The sequence below is a fragment of the Diabrotica virgifera genome, chromosome 8 (genome assembly GCF_917563875.1).
Source record: "Diabrotica virgifera virgifera chromosome 8, PGI_DIABVI_V3a".
Lineage (NCBI taxonomy): Eukaryota > Metazoa > Arthropoda > Insecta > Coleoptera > Chrysomelidae > Diabrotica > Diabrotica virgifera.
The window spans coordinates 47,835,601-47,854,264 of NC_065450.1; the positions used below are offsets into that span (position 1 = coordinate 47,835,601).

Consider the following 18,664-nt stretch of genomic DNA (forward strand, 5'->3'; position numbering starts at 1 on the left):
TTGTTGCTGAAGACAAAATAAAGATTCAAAGCTAAATAAAAATTTTCAACGACCAACTGAAGCCGAGATAATTGTTTTTGTTTTCTTAAATCGTAGTGACTTTATTTATAACAATTAAGAAATTATTTCACAGTCATTGACTAAAGAAAGACTTATATTATCTTAAAATAAAAATTATTTCAACCAAAAATTACATTTAATTATTAAAAATGATTTTTAAAATGTAATGGAGATTTATTTTTGTTACGACTATGATTTATTGTGTCGGTTGCCCTTAGCAACGGTTAGCAACTTATAATACATTGAATCACGGTTTTCGCTTTAAATTGAAAAGCACCGCTTGGATTGACATGAAATTTGGCAAACACATAGATAACATGTTAAAGAATAAAAATGATATTGGGCCTCTTTGAGCTTTTTTCCTGGGGGTGAGTTTCACCCCTTATAAGGGGTGAAAAATATATGTTCAAAATAAGTTCGGAAATGGATAAAACGTCTAATTCTAAGCACCTTTCGTTCTATAGCATTTTCTCACCAAGTTAATACCTTTCGAGTTATTTTCGAGTAAATACCTTAATTTTTCAAAAACAAAAAAAACACGTTTTTAGGCGGTTTTTGACAAATAACTCAAAAAATAAGTGTTTTATTGAAAAAATGGGTTTTAACAAAAATATAGCAAATTAAAATTGAAAAACATGATGTATGCACGAAATCTCTAGACCCAGTATAAACAAAGTTCTAGCTAATGAAAAATAGGTTCATATCCGTCAAATTTCAAAGTGAATTATTTCAACGTGAAATAATCAAAATCACTTTTTGGAGAAAAATCATTTTTTAAAGTATTTAAAAAAATATGTATATCTGTTTTTAAAAAATGTTTATAGCATCAAAAGTAAGCAAGTTACGCTGAAAATAAAGTTGATCTCTTTTTTTTGTCAAAAAACTCGAAAGTCAACCCCCAATTAGCATCTTAAATCAAATTAATCATTACCGCTTCACAAGTTACTTTGCTCATGTATTATTTATATGATCTGTGTGTATCATCGGTTCAAAGGGCTAATTTAAAAAAAATGGTTTTAAAGTAAATCTGTTTTAATTTTTAATTTAAACAAAAAAAGGTTTTTTTTAAATAACTTAAAATTTATTAATGTGACCAAAAATCACAAAGAGTAAAAAAATTTAGTTTTTGCTGTTATGAATATTTTGGATTTTTTGCTTTTTTTTTTGAAGGCAAAAATTTGTCAGATATGGCTGTTCTAAATTTGCATACACTCATGATTATTGACTAGTTCAAGTCCTTTTAACTACTGCCCCTTCAAAAATAAGCACCTTGAACCGATGAAACTTACAGACATAAACGACACATACACGAGTAAAACAACATTGAAGTAAAATTGATTAATTTCATTTTTGATGCTAATTAAGGGGTGACTTTCCCGAGTTTTTTGACAAAAAAAAAGAGATCAACTTTATTTTCAGCGTAACTTGCTTACTTTTGATGCTATAAACTTTTTTTAAAAACAGATATACATATTTTTTTAAACGCTTTAAAAAAGCTGTAATGATTTTTCTCCAAAAAGTGCATGATTTTTCCGTTATTTCACGTTGAAATAATTCGCTTTGAAATTTGACGGATATGAACCTCTTTTTCATTAGCTAGAAAGCTTTGTTTCTACTGTGTCTAGAGATTTCACGCGAACACCATTTTTTTCAATTTTTAATGCGCTATATTTTTCTTAAAACTCTTTTTTTTCAATAAAATACTTACTTTTTGAGTTATTTGTCAAAAACCGACTAAAACATGTTTTTTTGTTGTTAAAAAATGAAGGTATTTACTCGAAAATAACTTGAAAGGTATTAACTTGGTGAAAAAATGCTATAGAACAAAAGGTGCTTAGAATTAGACCTTTCATCCATTTCCGAACTTATTTTGCACATATATTTTTTCACCTTTTATAAGGGGTGAAACTCACCCCTAGGACAAAAGCTCAAAGAGGCCCAATATCATATTTATTCTTTAACATGTTATCTATGTGTTTGCCAAATTTCATGTCAATCCAAGCGGTGCCTTAAAATTTAAAGCAAAAACCGTGATTCAATGTATTATAAGTTGCTAGCCGTTGCTAAGGGCAACCGACACAATAAATCACAGTCGAAACGAAAAATAAACCTCCACTACATTTTAAAAATAATTTTTAATAATTAAATGTAACTTTCGGTTAAAATAATTTTTATTTTAAGATAATATCAGTCTTTCTTTAGTCAATGACTGTGAAATAATTTCTTAATTGTTATAAATAAAGTCACTACGATTTAAGAAAACAAAAACAATTATCTCGGCTTCAGTTGGTCGTAGAATATTTTTATTTGGTTTTGAATCTTTATTTTGGCTTTAGCAATAATAATCTGCAAGTTAGAAACTCATAGGATGTACAGGGGCGGCTTCAGTTCTAAATGTTTATAACAAAATTTGCCCCCTTATTTTCAAACCCGAAATAAGAGGTTGAAAAATTTTATACGCATTTATTTACATCAGAATATAAAAATATGAGTCTTTAGAAGGAGAGTTGATCTTAGATTAACTCTGTACAATTTTTTTTTCAAAAAGTTATAGCCTTGGACATTTGACCTCTTGGGATAAACAAATTATAATATCTAAACAACAAGTTCACCAATCGATCACTACAATTTTTTTTATGTTTAGAATTAAAAGATCTTTATTCTAAAGCCTTAAAAAATACATAAAAGTTATTTTTACAATAAATAACGCAATTGCAAAAAACGGCCATTTTGGAATTTTCGCAGGCTGTTCTTCAATAACATATTAACAAAATTAAACTTGCAATAGCTCAAACTGTAGGTTTTTTAATTAACTACAATTTTCTATTTAAAAGTTTTTCTCTAAAATGAATATCCTAAGCTGCAAAATTAAAAATCTTTAAAAATTGCAAATTTAACAAATGAAAATCGTCATAAATAAAAAACCGCACAAAATTTTTGGTTACATTTTAGTATAAGTTATTCCAGGTATCGTTCTTTACAACACCTGATAGGTTTCAAAAATTCCTGAATTATATCCTGAAATCGACCTATTTTTCACCCACAGCTTGGACTATATTAACTAAAATAAATGTAGCAAAGTTAATATTTATTTGGTTTCAAACTCACCAAAGGTTGGGAGGCCAATATCAATATCGCTATCGGGATCATCATCATCACCACAAAATATAGCACCGATTTGGTCGTAACCTTCAATAAAGTCAATACAGTAATCATTTAGTTGAATATCCTCTAGAGCACGGACACCTTGGATAAGCCACGTCATATTACCATTTTCTTCGAGCTGAAGCGTGTAATTGGAAAATCAATGGGTATTTTTCCTCGCAAACAATGATGGCCAAAACGAAAGCAGTACTTGTAGTTAGAAGGAAACTCAAAAGTACGGTTATATGGAACGCACTCTTGTCTTCTTGTAAACATATTTCCAAGTGGACAACACTTTCTGACATATCTGTCACATCCCTCCGATGCAGCAAATATATACAATAATATACTTAACAACTGATTGGCCACTGTAAAAACCATCTCGCTGGCTTATGGTAGAGAACTAAAAATAGTAATAATTACTTGAAATATTTTATCGAGAATTGTCTTAACTAACACTAAAAATCTTCTTAACAAACCTGTAGGATCAACAAGATCAAGATCAAGAGAAGCTTGGAAAACGGTAAAAAACCTTAGAACAAACAGAAAAGAAGCGAGTAGAATAGAACTAACAGAAGAAAGATCTTGAATCGCGCGTTACTTACAACATGTGACTGAAACAAGACCGTAATTATAACTATTAATTTTAATAATACGATAAAATCGTATTAATACGATGAAAACGATAAAATAACAGTACAGAGTCGAGGATGCTATTCGAACTCTAAAAAATCGAAAAGCATGAGGACCACAAGGTGTGCCGAAAAATTACTAAATCACAGCCCACAAGTATTAATTGGCTTTCCAAAAAAACTAGTCAATTTGATACGGATGTGTATGGAACGGTTACGATGTAAGATGAGAGTTGGACAAGAATACTCGGAGACATTTGTAATAAACAATGGGCTATAACAGGGAAATGCACCACAATTCTTCAGCCTAGCTCTGGAACACATAAGAAGAAGTGCAAGAATCGAAAAACCTACTACAGTATTTCATCGAGAAGGGCCAAATCTACTGTTGGCATTTCCAGACAATATCGATTTAATAGGAAACATCAGATTAAGGATGAAGGAGACTTTCGTCAGGCTTGAGAAGGAAACAGACGAGATTAGGCTCCTAATCAATGAAAATAAAACGAAATATATGTATATGGGCCGCAATAACCAAAGCAGAGACAGAATCGGTCAGAACATCATCATCGATGACTTTAACTTTGAGAGCGTTAGAGGATTTAAGTATCTTGGAACAATGATCACAAGAAAATAGGATACAAGTCGGTAACGGATGTCTTTATGCCCTTCAAAACCTTATAAAATTGAAACAACTAATAAGACGTACAAAGATGCAAGTATATAAAACAATAATAAGACCCGTTGTGATGTATGGAAGCGAAACGTGGACGATAACAAAGGCAATCGAAGAAAGACTACGTGTTTGGAAAATAAAAATCTTGAGGAAGATCTTTGGACCTGTGCTTGATGAAACAGCTGGACAATGTAGGATAAGAACTATCAAAGAACTCGAACAACTTTACCCAGAATCCAACATAACAAAAGAAATAAAGTTCAAAACATTCCAATGAGCCCGCCATCTCAGAAGACATTCTGGCCAAAGAACAGTAAGGTTGGTATGGGAGGAAGTCCCAATTGGAAGAATACCACGGGGAAGCCCTCGGCGCCGGTGGCGAGATAATATAGCAGCAGACCTGAAAGCTATGCGCGTGAAGAATTGGATAGAGGTTGTTCAAGACAGAGAAGAGTGGAGGAATGAAGCGTGGTTAAAACCAACGAAGGGTTGTAACGCCACGGAGTAGTAGTAGTAGCAAGTATTACGAAAATTACTAGGTATAATTTCATCTTATTCTATAAAGGACATGACTTACCATCGGAGAGGAAAAAGCACATAACAACATCTACAAAAAGGAGATTTCTACATCGTTAAAACAGAACTAGCTCTAGTACACTTTAATTTCTTACACATTTTGTGACATGTTTTCGTTCACTTGCAGTTTGTAATCAATTTATTCAATACATTTTCATTAGATTTATGTATACGTAGGTATGTTCGGTATTCCGCAATATTTTTGAAATACCTCAATAATAATAATGATAAGATAAGAATTGCATATTGTAAATTTAAATTTGAGCCTATGTATTAATACACGTTGTGAGACCACTCCCGTATGGGAAAATTTCTGATTCAGTTTTTTTGCGAATTCCTGTTCAAAAATGTTCCAAAAATATCTGAATAATACCGGGCGAAATTTTTGGGCAGAAATTGTTTAAACAATTATTTTAACAAATTTAAAACATCATCTTTTTTACTCTGAAAAATACATTTTAGATTTTTTGGGCCATTTTAAATAATAAGGTCTCTCATAGTCGATTTGCTAATCTGAGACACAACTGTTTACACTACAATCACAATAAAAATTTACTATATAGAAATAAACAAACCAAGACACGATTTGGGAGTGCTCCTCGTTCTTGTTTATTTCTAGTGCATATTTATTGTGATTGTAGTGTAGACAGTTGGGTCTCAGATTAGCAAATCAACTATATCAATTTTCTCAAAAGTTGGAAGTTTTCGAGTTATAAGCGATTTAAAACATGAAAAATGCGAAATACGGATTTTAAAGGCTTGTATACCTATTAGTGCAGTCACTGAAGGTTTTCACCCCCGATCTCGTTGAACCTCCATCGATTTTCATGAAAATTGGTGAGTAGTTAGAGGATACTTCAAGAAACAAAGGTGATATGATGCCAACTTGACCTTCCACCCTTGGGGTCGATGCCACCCCTTCTCGAGGGTGAAAATTATTTTATTAAAAATAATACTATATATTGATAGAGCGCCAAATTCTAAGCATAATTTGTTAGATAACGTTATTAACATAAATCAATACTTTTTGAGTTATTAAAGATCAAAGATTTTATTTTTTCGTAAAAGAATTGCATGTTTTAAAGCTGTTTTTCACGTATAACTCAATAACTATAAGTTTGTACAAAAAAGTTATTATTACCAAAATTAAAGATAATAAAAAATTGAATACATGTCTTACTTAAAGAACTAAACTAATGTTAATTCAAAGTGAGTTATGGGTAATTGAATGGACCTATTTTTTTTTCAACGAGTACTCAAATCTAAGTATTCAAGCTTAAATAACGGGAAAACGATGCATTTTATAAAATATACCTGCTAAACACTTGTCAAAGTACTTCGGAATACCTATCAAATGAGCTCCAGAAGAATTTAATAGCATCAAAATTAAGCAAGTTATGATGAAAATAAGAGAACCCATTCGAATTTTTTAGGAAAAAGTGAAAAATAAAACATACGCCATTTCCACAAAAATTAAAATTTATGGTAATCCTTACAAGAATTTCTTTATATTAGCATAAGTAATGATTTTAACAATTTTGACCGGTTTAGAATGAATATTTTTGAAAAAACGATATAATTTTAAAAAAATCAGAATTTTTAAAATTATCGTCATTTTCATTTACTTTTGATAATACATAACTTCAAAAATACTCAAAATACGTAAAAATGATATATAACCAAATTTTAGTTTTTTCAGTATCAGTTTCATCAGTTTAGTATTTGATATTTGATAACATTTTTTGGAAAAATTTTTAAAAGATAAATTTTGAAAAATTTTTGGTGCATACATTTTAATGCTATCAACTTGGTCAGGGGCTCATTTGATAGATATTTTTAAGTACTTTGACAAATGTTTAATAAGTTTATGCCATAAAATGCATCATTTTCCCGTTATTTAAGCTTGAACACTTAGATTTGCGTACTCGCTGAAAAAATATACATTCAATTACCTATAACTGACTTTCAGTTAGCATTAAAAGGTTTTTCTAGTAAGGAGTTTATTTAATTTTTTATTAGCTTTAATTTTGGTAATAATAACTTTTTTGTAGAAACTTATAGTTTTTGAGTTATTTATGAAAAATTGGTTAAAAACATGCATTTTTCTCACGAAAAAAATATCATTTTGATCTTTAATAATTCAAAAAGTTTTGATTTTATAAAAAACAAAAGTTTATATAACAAATTTTTTTTAAAATTTGTTCTATCGAATTATGGGGTTAATTTCAATAGAATAATTTTCACCCGCGAGAAGAGGTGGCATCTACCCCCAGGATAAAAGCACAGGTTAGCTCCATGTCACCTGTTTTCCTTGAGATATCCTCTAACCACTCACCAATTTTCATGCAAATCGATGGAGGTTCAATAGAGGTTCAACCGAGGTAAAAGCTCATATCCACTTTCAGTGACCTGTACTATACAGTGTGTTTCATTAATAATTGTCCATATAGTAACTGGAAAAACTTTAGCACAAAATACGAAGATTTAACCCAAAACACTTAAATAAAATGTTGTTCCTTACTGAGTTTTATCTAAAAATTTAAAAATTATTTTTCCTTAGCATTTTAAAACTATTCGACGTATCCTTTTTATACTTGGCAGAACGTGCGACTACTAGACACCCTACCAAATTATAATAAACAAACGTTTATAGGTACTACCAGAAGCGTACGACAGGGGATGGTGAATGGTTGACCCTTCTCAAATACTACGCCACTTGAAGAATTAATATTTTAGTGCCATTTTTAGATTCTCCAATACTTTCTACGTAAATAATATACTCTTTTTTGGTAACGATAAAGTCATTAGTTTTAGAGATATTTGAAGTTAAATATGAAACGGCACAGTTATTTTGATTAATTTATGATATGATTCATATGATTAAAATTTAAAAATTATTTGTACCCAGTACTTTAAAACTATGTGGCGTATCCTTATCATAGTTGGCAGAAAGTGTAGGTACTCTACTAAATTAGGATAAATAAACGTTTCAAGCTACTACCAGAGGCGTACGACAGGAGATAGGGGCTGGTTGACCCTTCCCAAATTCTACGCCACTAACGAAATTGCTATTTTAGTGTAATTTTTTAATTTTGCTATACTTTATATGTTAATAATATACTCTTCATTCGTAACGATAAAATGATTAGTTTTCGAGATATTTCAAATTAAAAAAGAAGCGACACAATACATTAATCAAAATAACCATGTCGTTTCATTTTTAACTTCAAAGATCTCGAAAACTAATGACCTTATCGTTACGAATGAAGAGTATATTATTTTCATAGAAAGTATTGGAGAATCCAAAAATTGAACTAAAATAGCAATTTCGCCAGTGGCGTAGAATTCGGAAAGGGTCAACTCTTCACTTTCCCCCGTTGTACGGCTCTGGTAATAGCCAGAAACGTTTGTTTAACACAATTTAGTAGCTTGTATAGTACCTATACTTTCAACCAAGTATGAAAAGGATACGTCAAATAGTTTTAAAATGCTGAGCAAAAATAGTTTTTAAATTTTTAGATAAAACACCGTGTAACTCAGTAAGGGGCCACATTTTATTTAAGTGTTTTAGGTTAAATCTTCGTATTTTGTGCTACGGTTTCTCCAGTAGTTACTGTATGGACAATTATTAATGAAACACCCTGTATAAAATATCAACTAATATATTTTATATAATTAAGAACTAAAAAAGGATACCAAATAGGACAAAAACAATTATCTGTTATGCAGACGATGCAACCTTAATCTCTTAAAGTGAAGATGATTTACAACGTATGCTGCACCAATTTAATGTAACCGACAGAAAATTGGACGTGAACCCCCAAAAAAAGACCAAATGCATGGTTATACCAGCAAATCTGCAAAAAGTTTACATCTTAGTAATTAGAGCTGGAGGGTCAGATAATAGAATAAGTCATGGAGTTTAAATATCTGGGATTGACACTATCTAGCTACGGATAGCTCGAAACATAAGTGGAAGATCAAGTGAATAGAGCAAACAGAGCCGCAAGGACAAAAAGAATGCTAGAAACGGCAGAGATGAAACCCTCCGAAAAATCGATGGTAAGACACTATGGGATAGAACTAGAGTGGAGATACCTATACGACGGAGATGCAAGATGGACAACATTAATAGTTGGGTAAAAAACAGAAGAGTAAAATGGAACGACCACATAAGCCGAATGACAACAAATAGGTATAATCTGGGCTGATTATCGGAGAATAGGCCATTTTTGGGAAAAGTTATTTACCAGCAATTTTATTGCTGGAATCGAATTATAAGATCCTATATATTAATAATATAGGTATGCAAAGTCCTCAGATAGTGTGCTACTTTTTTTATAAACAAAATGGCGCCCGAAAATCGTGTTTTTTTCAATCATTGCACTATAACTCCGAAGATTTTAACTCTACAACAAAAACACCCAAATAAAAATTCACCGTGATTAAATTCTGCATAGAGACGTGTTTTTCCCGATCAGCTCCGACCAAAATTTTTCTCGAAAAATGCGGGGTTTCCCAACAAAATCTTTAATTTTCAAAGAAAGTTTTATATAAGTAATTATCTACCAATAATTAAATAATTTGGTGACTTAAAAGCCTTCTTGGTTTAGATTATAATTTCAGAAGATGGTGAAAATTAAACCAATATTTTAGCAACAATTCAATTGTTAATTAATAAATTACGGTCGCAATAATAACCAAAATAATTATGATACACTGATCAAACTTTGAAATCTTATAAAAATGAGATGCCTATTTAACATTTTGTCGACAAAATATATTTTTTTGCAAAATCTTTAAATGTTAAAAAAAATAGTTATAAACAAATTAACGTTTCTCAGAAAGTTTTTATTATAATATAATTTTAAAAAATAGCTAAAATGCTTATTTCAAATGTATTGAAAATGAATGCTTTAAAACTTTTTTGCAACCATTTGCAAAAAAGTTATGAAACAGCAAAGTAAACATACGATTACTACGGTGTTTATAATTTTTTAAAATTCTTTCAAAGCGTAGAAGTGAGTTTAAGGTACAAGCTAATTATTTACAAAAAAATATCGATTATCAGTTTAATGGATATATTTTAATTAAAGATTATAAATATATTTTTTTTGTAATTCACACGCGTGAAAGTAGACTCATACAGTACTGTAGCTACAATTTTCACTCGGAGCGACGACCGGCCGCGCAACGTACACTTTTAATAAATAATGTATGCTGCGTGTCAGTCGCTTCCAGTGAACATTTTAGCTCCGACTCTGTATCAGGCCTACTTTTGCGCTAAAAATTACAAAAAAAGTATTTTTAATCTTTGATTAAAATATAACCATTGCACTAATTTTACATTATTTGTGAGTAATTAGTTTGTACCATAGACTCACATTTAAGCTTTGAAACAATTAAAACAAATTATAAACAACGGAGAAATCGTATATTTATTTTGCTGTTTCATAACTTTTTTGCAAATGGTTGTAAAATTTTTTTAAAGCATTCATTTTCAAGACCTATGAAATACGCATTTTAAGCATTTTTTAAAATTAGAATATAATAATCAATTTCTGAGAAATGTTAATTTGTTTATAACAATTTTTTTTAAACATTTAAAGATTATGCCAAAAAATGAAAAAATTTATATTTTGTCGACAAAATATTAAATAGGCATCACACCGTTATAATCTTTTTAAGTTTGATCAATGTCTCATGATTATTTTGGTTGTTATTGCGACTGTAAATTGTTAATTAACAATTGAATTGTTGCTAAAATATTCGTTTTATTTTCACCGGCTTCTGAATTTATAATCTATACCAAGAAAGCTTTTATTTCACCAAGCTATATAATTATTGATAAATAATTACTGGTCCAAAAAATTTATTTGAAAATTCCACACCTGTAATTTTGAACCAATCAAAATACGTTATTTTGACAGATCACCATGGCAACGGAGGTATTTTATCGGAAATTTTTTGCTCGTGGGGTACCCAACAGCGAATTATAGTGGAAATTTTTTGACGTTTACAATAACAGAACATTTTTGACAGACTGGTTTTTATTTGTTTACATAATTTAGTTTTGATTCATTTTCTATCACTTGTAGTTACTCAAAACTTATGTAAAATTGAAGAATATACTATTTTCTATCTTGAAATGGTATTCCCATGCAACTACAATGAGTAGAAATTACGAATTTGAAAGCCTAAATAATTGCTGACAAAGCTATGGCGCGCTATTAATCTGTTCATGCAGCTTTGGATTTTCAAATGCAAATTTGGTGTGGAATTTTCTTACCGAATACCACTTGGTATTCCTCTTACCGAATTTGACCTCTAGTGGTATTACTAGTGAAAATTCGAGATTTTTTTGGGAAAATCCACATTTTCCGAGGAAAATTTCGGAGCAAATCGGGAAAAACTTGCCACTATGTAGAATTAAATTGGGGTGAATTTTTATTTGAGTGTTTTTGGTGTAAAGCTAAAGTCTTCGGAGTTATAGAGCAATAATTGAAAAAAATACCATTTGTCGGCGCCATTTTGTTTATAAAAAAAGTAGCACACTACCTGCGGACTTTGCATACCTATATTAATAATATATAGGATCTTATAATTCGATTCCAGCAATAAAATTGCTGGTAAATAACCTTTCTTTGTACTTTACTAATTAGACCATCGTATTATAACTATTTTTTTTTCAAAATTTAAAGATTATGCAAACAAAAGAAAAATTTATATTTTGTAGATAAAATATTAAATAAGCATCTCATCTTTATAATCTTTATAAGTTTGATCAATGTATCATTATTATTTTGGTTATTATTGCGATCGTAAATTGTTAATTATCAATTGAATTGTTGCTAAAATATTCGTTTAATTTTCACCGGCTTCTGGAATTACAATCTATACCAAGAAAGCTTTGATGTCACTAAGTTATTTAATTATTGATTAATAATTACTTACCTAAAACTTTATTTGAAAATTAGAGTTTTTGTTAGGAAAACCCGCATTTTCCGAGGAAAATTTTCGTCGAAGCAAATCGTGAAAAACAGATCTCTATGCAAAATTTAATTGCGGTGAATTTTTATTTGGGTGTTTTTGTTGTAAAGTTAAAATATTCAGAGTTATAGAGCAATAATTGAAAAAAATACGATTTGTCGGCGCCATTTTGTTTATAAAAAAAGTAGCACACTATCTGCGGACTTTGCATACCTATATTATTAATATATATGATCTTATAATTCCATTCCAGCAACAAAATTGCTGGTAAATAACTTTTCCATGAATTTTGTTAATTAGCCCAGAGTAGTAAGGTAGGTAGGGACGGCGAGATACGGTTCCCCAATAGGATGACGATCAGTGGGAAGGCCACGAAAACGATGGAATAACAACTTACTAGAGGCACATTGAAAAAATCGACATGTCTACACAAAAAGTAGAAGAAGAAATAGGACTCGTATGTAAATTGTTATTTTTGAGGTTACCTAAATAAATTAAGGTTGCCTAAAAAGGCATAAATTAAAGTTTAAACATTCAATTTCCATATTCTGATGAGTAATCGGGGCTCATTTTAATTTAGACCGTTAATATGTATTAATGATTAATAGTTAATGATGTGAGTCCACTCGAGTAATAAACCTCAAAAATAATCATTTACATAATATTAGTTTTCAAGCCTCAAAAATGTGTATTTTCGCATTTTTCAGATTTTAAATCGCTTATAAGTCGAAAACTATCAACTTTTGAGAAAAATAAAACAGGCTGTTTTGTTAAGAATGATCCAAAAGGTCTAAAAAAATATTTTCCGGAGCAAAAAAGATAATATTTTGCATTTAAAAAAAAATTGTTGAAACAATCTCGGCCCAAAAATTTCGCGCGGTACCCTTCTGATTTGCTTAAAGCAGTGGCGACGCGTGACTTTTTCTAAAGTGTTACCAAAACCAGATATTAAATATATACCAGATATATTATATATTATCTATATATATAATGTATTTTATAAATATTTTTATATATACATATACAGTGTTCCCATACATCAAAGTTTGTTCGACTAGACACCGTGAATTTTCAGCTTGCTATTAATCAACTTTTTTTTGGTACGCGCGATCCAGGTCTATTATAAAAATAGATGAAATAAAATTAAAAAATTAAAAATTTAAGAAATTATATAAAGTATCTACAAACTAAAAACATATTTGTTGTTTTTAGGTAAAATATGTATTATATCACCTTTATACTTTATTAAAAAATCCAAATTGTATAATTAGTATACTAATCAGTACATTCATTTGTCATTTTTAGCCTAAAATATTAAATAATTTTTATTTTATTGATTATACACTACAATGTACTGTATAATCAATATTTCATATTATAATAATGTTGTTGTTAATTAATATATTTCGACAAGTAATTAAAATTGATTAATATGATTTATATAGGATAAAAAGGTATACAGTCGGAAAAATGAAAGAATACCCATGAACGAACATATAAAACACGCTGTATTTTCCTGTCATCGCGTCACAAAGAAAATTGCCCAGCGCAAGTACATGTAATAATAATTATTACATGTACTTGCGCTGGCCAATTTTTTGTGTGACACGGTGACAGAAAAATACAGCGTATTTTATATGTTCGTTCATGGGTATTCTTTCATTTTTCCTACTGTAGATATATTATCTGTATAATAAGCAAGTACAGTTACAAGTTATAAACTAATAATTAATAATGCATATTATGCAATAATCGAATCCAAAGGGCCGGTACGGTTAACTAACCGGAGTTTAATCGAGAAAATACCGGCCCTAAGAATAACAGACTTCATAAATGGAATTATAATTATTACCTATAATTATAATAATAATTAAAATTGCATTTATTAAGTCTGATATTCTTACGGTCGGTATTTTCTGTCCCGATAGACACCGGCCCTACCTAGCGTCACCAAATTAAAATTTGGTAACACCAATACGCGGTTTCAGAGCCATCGCCCCCGCAAAATTTTCAGAGACGATCCAGTCAAAGATCCTACTATCGTTGCCACTCACAGAAGTGGTAAACGGCGCGGCGCACGGTAAGGGCACAGTATAATAAATATGGAACCTCTTTATACTGTGGTAAGGGCGTATTATAATAACGTGCAACCGATTTTACATAAACTCGCTGATATTTTCGTGCGTCTAGTTGGCTATTTTATTGAATTAGGTAGATACTATTAACAAATATTTCTATTTTTAAAAAATATAAATGGAATTATTTCATAGTAGTCATAAAATATTTATTTACAAATTTTAACTGTTACCAATGGTAACAATGGTTACATGGACGCTTCGCCAGTGGCTTAAAGGGGACATTTTTGAACATGAATCCGCAAAGAATCCGAATTAGAAATTTTTTCATCCATGGAACGACTTCATATATCATTGACTAATATAAAGGTAGACCTACCAATGCGCTATATCTATAATACAGCGGATGTAATACCTTAGGTGGCCATCAAATGATTATAATAAGTTATACTTTTAATGTCGACTGGTCAATATGTAGACATTTTGTATGGAATATTTTATTGCTAATAATTAGTTTTCTTCTAAAAATCTGCCGCTATCTGATTAACAATAATTTGCAATAAAATTTATTTCTCATAAGTACCTACGTCATTGCGTCAAAAATTTATTATAATTAGAAAGAGGAATAGATGCAAGACGAATTTTTTGCATATCTAGCATATTTTGAATAAACATATTTTTAATACATATACATAATACATTTTTAATACATAATTTTGAATAAAATTTGCAATAAAATTTATTTCTCATAAGTACCTACGTCATTGCGTCAAAAATTTATTATAATTACAAAGAGGAATAGATGCAAAATGCATTTTTTGCATATCTAGCATATTTTGAATAAATATATTTTTACAAGAGATTGCATATATCTGCATATTCTTATAAGAAAATGTATACCTAATGCAAATATTTTCTGAATATGTCGACTTTTTCTCGAAACTGTTCACTCAAATGCCCCGAGTAATAAAATCTGTTTTGTTAAAATCTGTGTAATAAAAGGTTTAGGTAAACTGGTAAACAATTAACAACCCTAATATACAAACAAAACGAAATATACATAAACACTTTTAGTGGCACGAGTTTTTCTCAATCCAAAAGCTTTTAGGAATAAGTAGCAGTATGAATCTTCGAAGCATATTAGCTCCATTTGTGGTTTTAGCGTCAAACAGTGTAAACGTCGTATTGAGGAAGGTCTTAAAAGTGCATTTGTACTGTAATTTTATTACGTAACCCATGATCGTAGAAAAATCACAACGACATGCATAAAAGATATCACAAAGGAAATTGGACAAATCAAACCATAAAGAAGAAATATAATGAAGTGGGAAAACATGAGACCAGAAATACACAAAAGATTATTATGAAGATTCCAAAATATAATGGATATCCCTAATCGTTCTTTCTTTACGCGGCAAATTAGGCCAGGGTAATAAGACAAAAATGTACCCTGTTCGTGACACATCAGCAGCCAGGGTACTGAAGCGTTTTTTCGACAGGTAATACCTATAAGAAGAAATTGTAACTATTTCCTGCACAGGATATGGCGGCCGTTTTTATTTATAAACAATTTAGTGTCAAAATTTAATACACTCATTTGTTAATATAATTAATTACGAAAAAAGGTCGGAATTTCAAAAAAATTAATTTCGCAAGAACTATTGTTGAAATAAGTGTGCAGCTTGGAAATTTTTGTCAAATTAGAATTCTTTAGTGCTTAATATGTGACAAAAATTTCAAAGCGATTTATTCAATTGTTTAAATTTTATTCAAATTGTTTATCACAGAGAACTTTTTTTTGCAATAACATAAGTCAGAAAAAAATAATGTTAGAACCATTCTACAGGTGTCAAATGAAAGAGCATGAACCAAACTTTCAAATTGTTTTAAAAAAGGTAAATAATAAATGCATTTAATAGTAATAAATAATTGTGCAAAAGCATCGTCAATTTTTCCTTATAAATTTTTTGAATAACTTTTCAAAAAAATCATTTTTTTACCGTTTTTTAGATGCACACCTACCAAGTAATATTATGTATATGATAATTGATGAAACATTGTAATAAATATAGGTACATTCGGAAAAATGAAAGAATACCCATGAACGAACATATAAAACACGCTGTATTTTTCTATCAGCGTATCACAAAGAAAATTGTCCAGTGCAAGTACATGTAACAATAATTATTACATGTACTTGCGCTGACCAATTTTTTATGTGACACGGTGACAGGAAAATACAGCGTGTTTTATATGTTCGTTCATGGGTATTCTTTCATTTTTCCTACTGTATATAATTTATTGTATAAAAAAATAAAAAGTTTATAAGGAGAAATTTAACATACTTTTTCATAATTATTTATAACTAATAAATGCATTTTTTATTCACTTTTTTTTAAACAAATTTGAAAGTTTAGATCATGCTCTTTCATTTGGCACCTGTAGAATGGTTAGAACATTATTTTTTGTTCTGACTTATGTTATTGCCAAAAAAAGCTCTCTGAGATAAACAATTTGATTAAAATTTAAACAATTGGATGGATCGCTTTGAAATTTTTTTCACATATTGAACACCAAAAAACCCTCATTTGACAAAAATTTCAAAGCTGTACACTTAGTTTTACAATAGTTATTACGAAATTAATTTTTTTGAAATTTCGACCTTGTTTCGCAATTACATTAACAATAAATAAGTGTATTAAACTTTGTAATAAGCCATTTTAAAGCTTTTTTCCATTCTCTCGAAAATGTTTGTACTAAGAAAACCATAAGTCTTAATGTTTTGCATTAATTTGAAAAAAAAAAGGAAAAAGGCCGTTTTTTGAAACTAAATTGTTTACCTATAAATAAAAATGGCCGCCAGATCCTACGCAGGAAATAGTTACAATTTGTTTTTATAGGTATTACCAGACGAAAAAACGCTTCAGCACCCTGGCTGTTGAAGTGTCTTGGAAAAAACCTTATTACCCTGGACATAGTCACAGCCACCTTTACTTAACGGTGGCTAAAGTAAAGGTGGCTATGCCCTGGACTAAATTAGGTGTAGTAAAATTCTCACTAGTATGGAGATGTAAATATTAGTTGTGGCAATGACATTGTCATCAATAACTTTTGTATAATCGTTTAAATTATTAATTCAGTTAATTAAATAGTTATTTTTTCACTAACTATGTATTCAATGATTACAATAATAATTTATATACCTACTATACGCTGTGAGCTCGTACCTAGAGGGGATATTTACAAATTCGCGAGCGCCAGTAGTGACAAGTTTGTAAACGTTTACCGGAAATTTGACATAAATGTCAAAGTGAATAATTTAAAAATAAAATTAAAAACATTAAAATTAAAAAAAATATTAGTTGGTCAAAGCTGTGGTATATATTTTTACCTTAAATATACTTACGTTTTAAATACTGAATTTAAGTTTTTTTAATGTTCTGTAATATGTATTTATAAATTAATTAATTAATCTTAGCGCTATCTACACGATAATTGTGAAACAATTAAGCGATAACAATTAAATAATAAATTTAAAAATTACCGGTGAAAGTTGAATTAGTAACCGCTAGGAGCGACACCAGCGAAGCTCAGAGCGTATATAATAAAAACTAAAAATCGAGTAAAGAGAAAAAGTGATAAAGTGATTTTTTAAATCATATTGTCAGTATGGAATGCTTAGATAAATTTTGAACATCTGTAACAACAAAATACTTGGATCACAAAATATCTGGTGTATTCTCTACTTGGATCTTCCATAAAAAATAAACCATAAATAACTTTTTATTAGGTTCACGTCTTAAATAAATTATTTATCAAATACACTGTCAATATCATTTAATAAACAACTCAAAATATTCCTGAAGCCGTGTCAAATATTTAGTAGCCTTGTTTGTCACTGTCTTGTGACAATAAAAGTAAATAAAACCTTTCTTTTGAATGAGATATTTGAAATTAAAAATCATACTAAATTTTGTCTTTTTTTCCAACCATTTATTGAAATAAACATTATAGAAGTTTTCAGGTACTTTCGGCCCTCGGTAATAACGTAGTCTTTCATTCTGCGTTTCAATTTTTCAAAAATATCTTTCTCAGGATTCGAAAAAAATTAATGCGTTTAAATAGCATTGGAGCCGAAATTTTGGGCCTATCCCCTTAAGTAAGTTAAATACATTGTTGCAGATGCAATTTATATTATATTATTTATAATTTTTATTATACTATTAAAACAAAAAAGTCTAGGAAAAGCGAGAGTCTTGCAAATTATTCCTAGCAAGATTCTTTTTTAAGTGGGAAATACACACAGCGTGGATAATGTTCAATTAATTTTCACTGTTCCTTCGTTTACAAAATATAATTAAAGAGCTATTTTAAAATTATCCGAGTAAATAATTTTGTCTATCACGAATAGAGTATAAGTGATTGGAAAATCCAAAATAAGTAACAGTTGACTCCAAATATTTGTTTAAAGAAACTTTAGAAAAATATGACGTATTGAAAATCCTTTAGTA

The 18,664-nt window shown here is 29.7% G+C and overlaps 1 protein-coding gene across 11 annotated transcripts in view; it reads right to left on the bottom strand.

The window, feature by feature from the left end:
* LOC126889954 (G-protein coupled receptor Mth2-like) overlaps window positions 1-18,664 on the bottom strand; it is a 595,837-nt gene that overhangs the window by 311,465 nt on the left and 265,708 nt on the right. Inside the window, exons 1-2 of one of the 11 annotated variants that reach the window (XM_050658725.1) lie at window positions 5,090-5,219; window positions 3,169-3,607 (exon numbers count right to left, since the gene is read on the bottom strand). The exons of the other annotated variants lie outside the window; for them this stretch is intronic. Coding sequence (XP_050514682.1) covers window positions 3,169-3,325 — 157 coding nt within the window. The 5' untranslated portion in view covers window positions 3,326-3,607; window positions 5,090-5,219. Of the gene's footprint in view, window positions 1-3,168; window positions 3,608-5,089; window positions 5,220-18,664 lie in introns of those variants that run through there. 11 annotated transcript variants of the gene reach the window in all.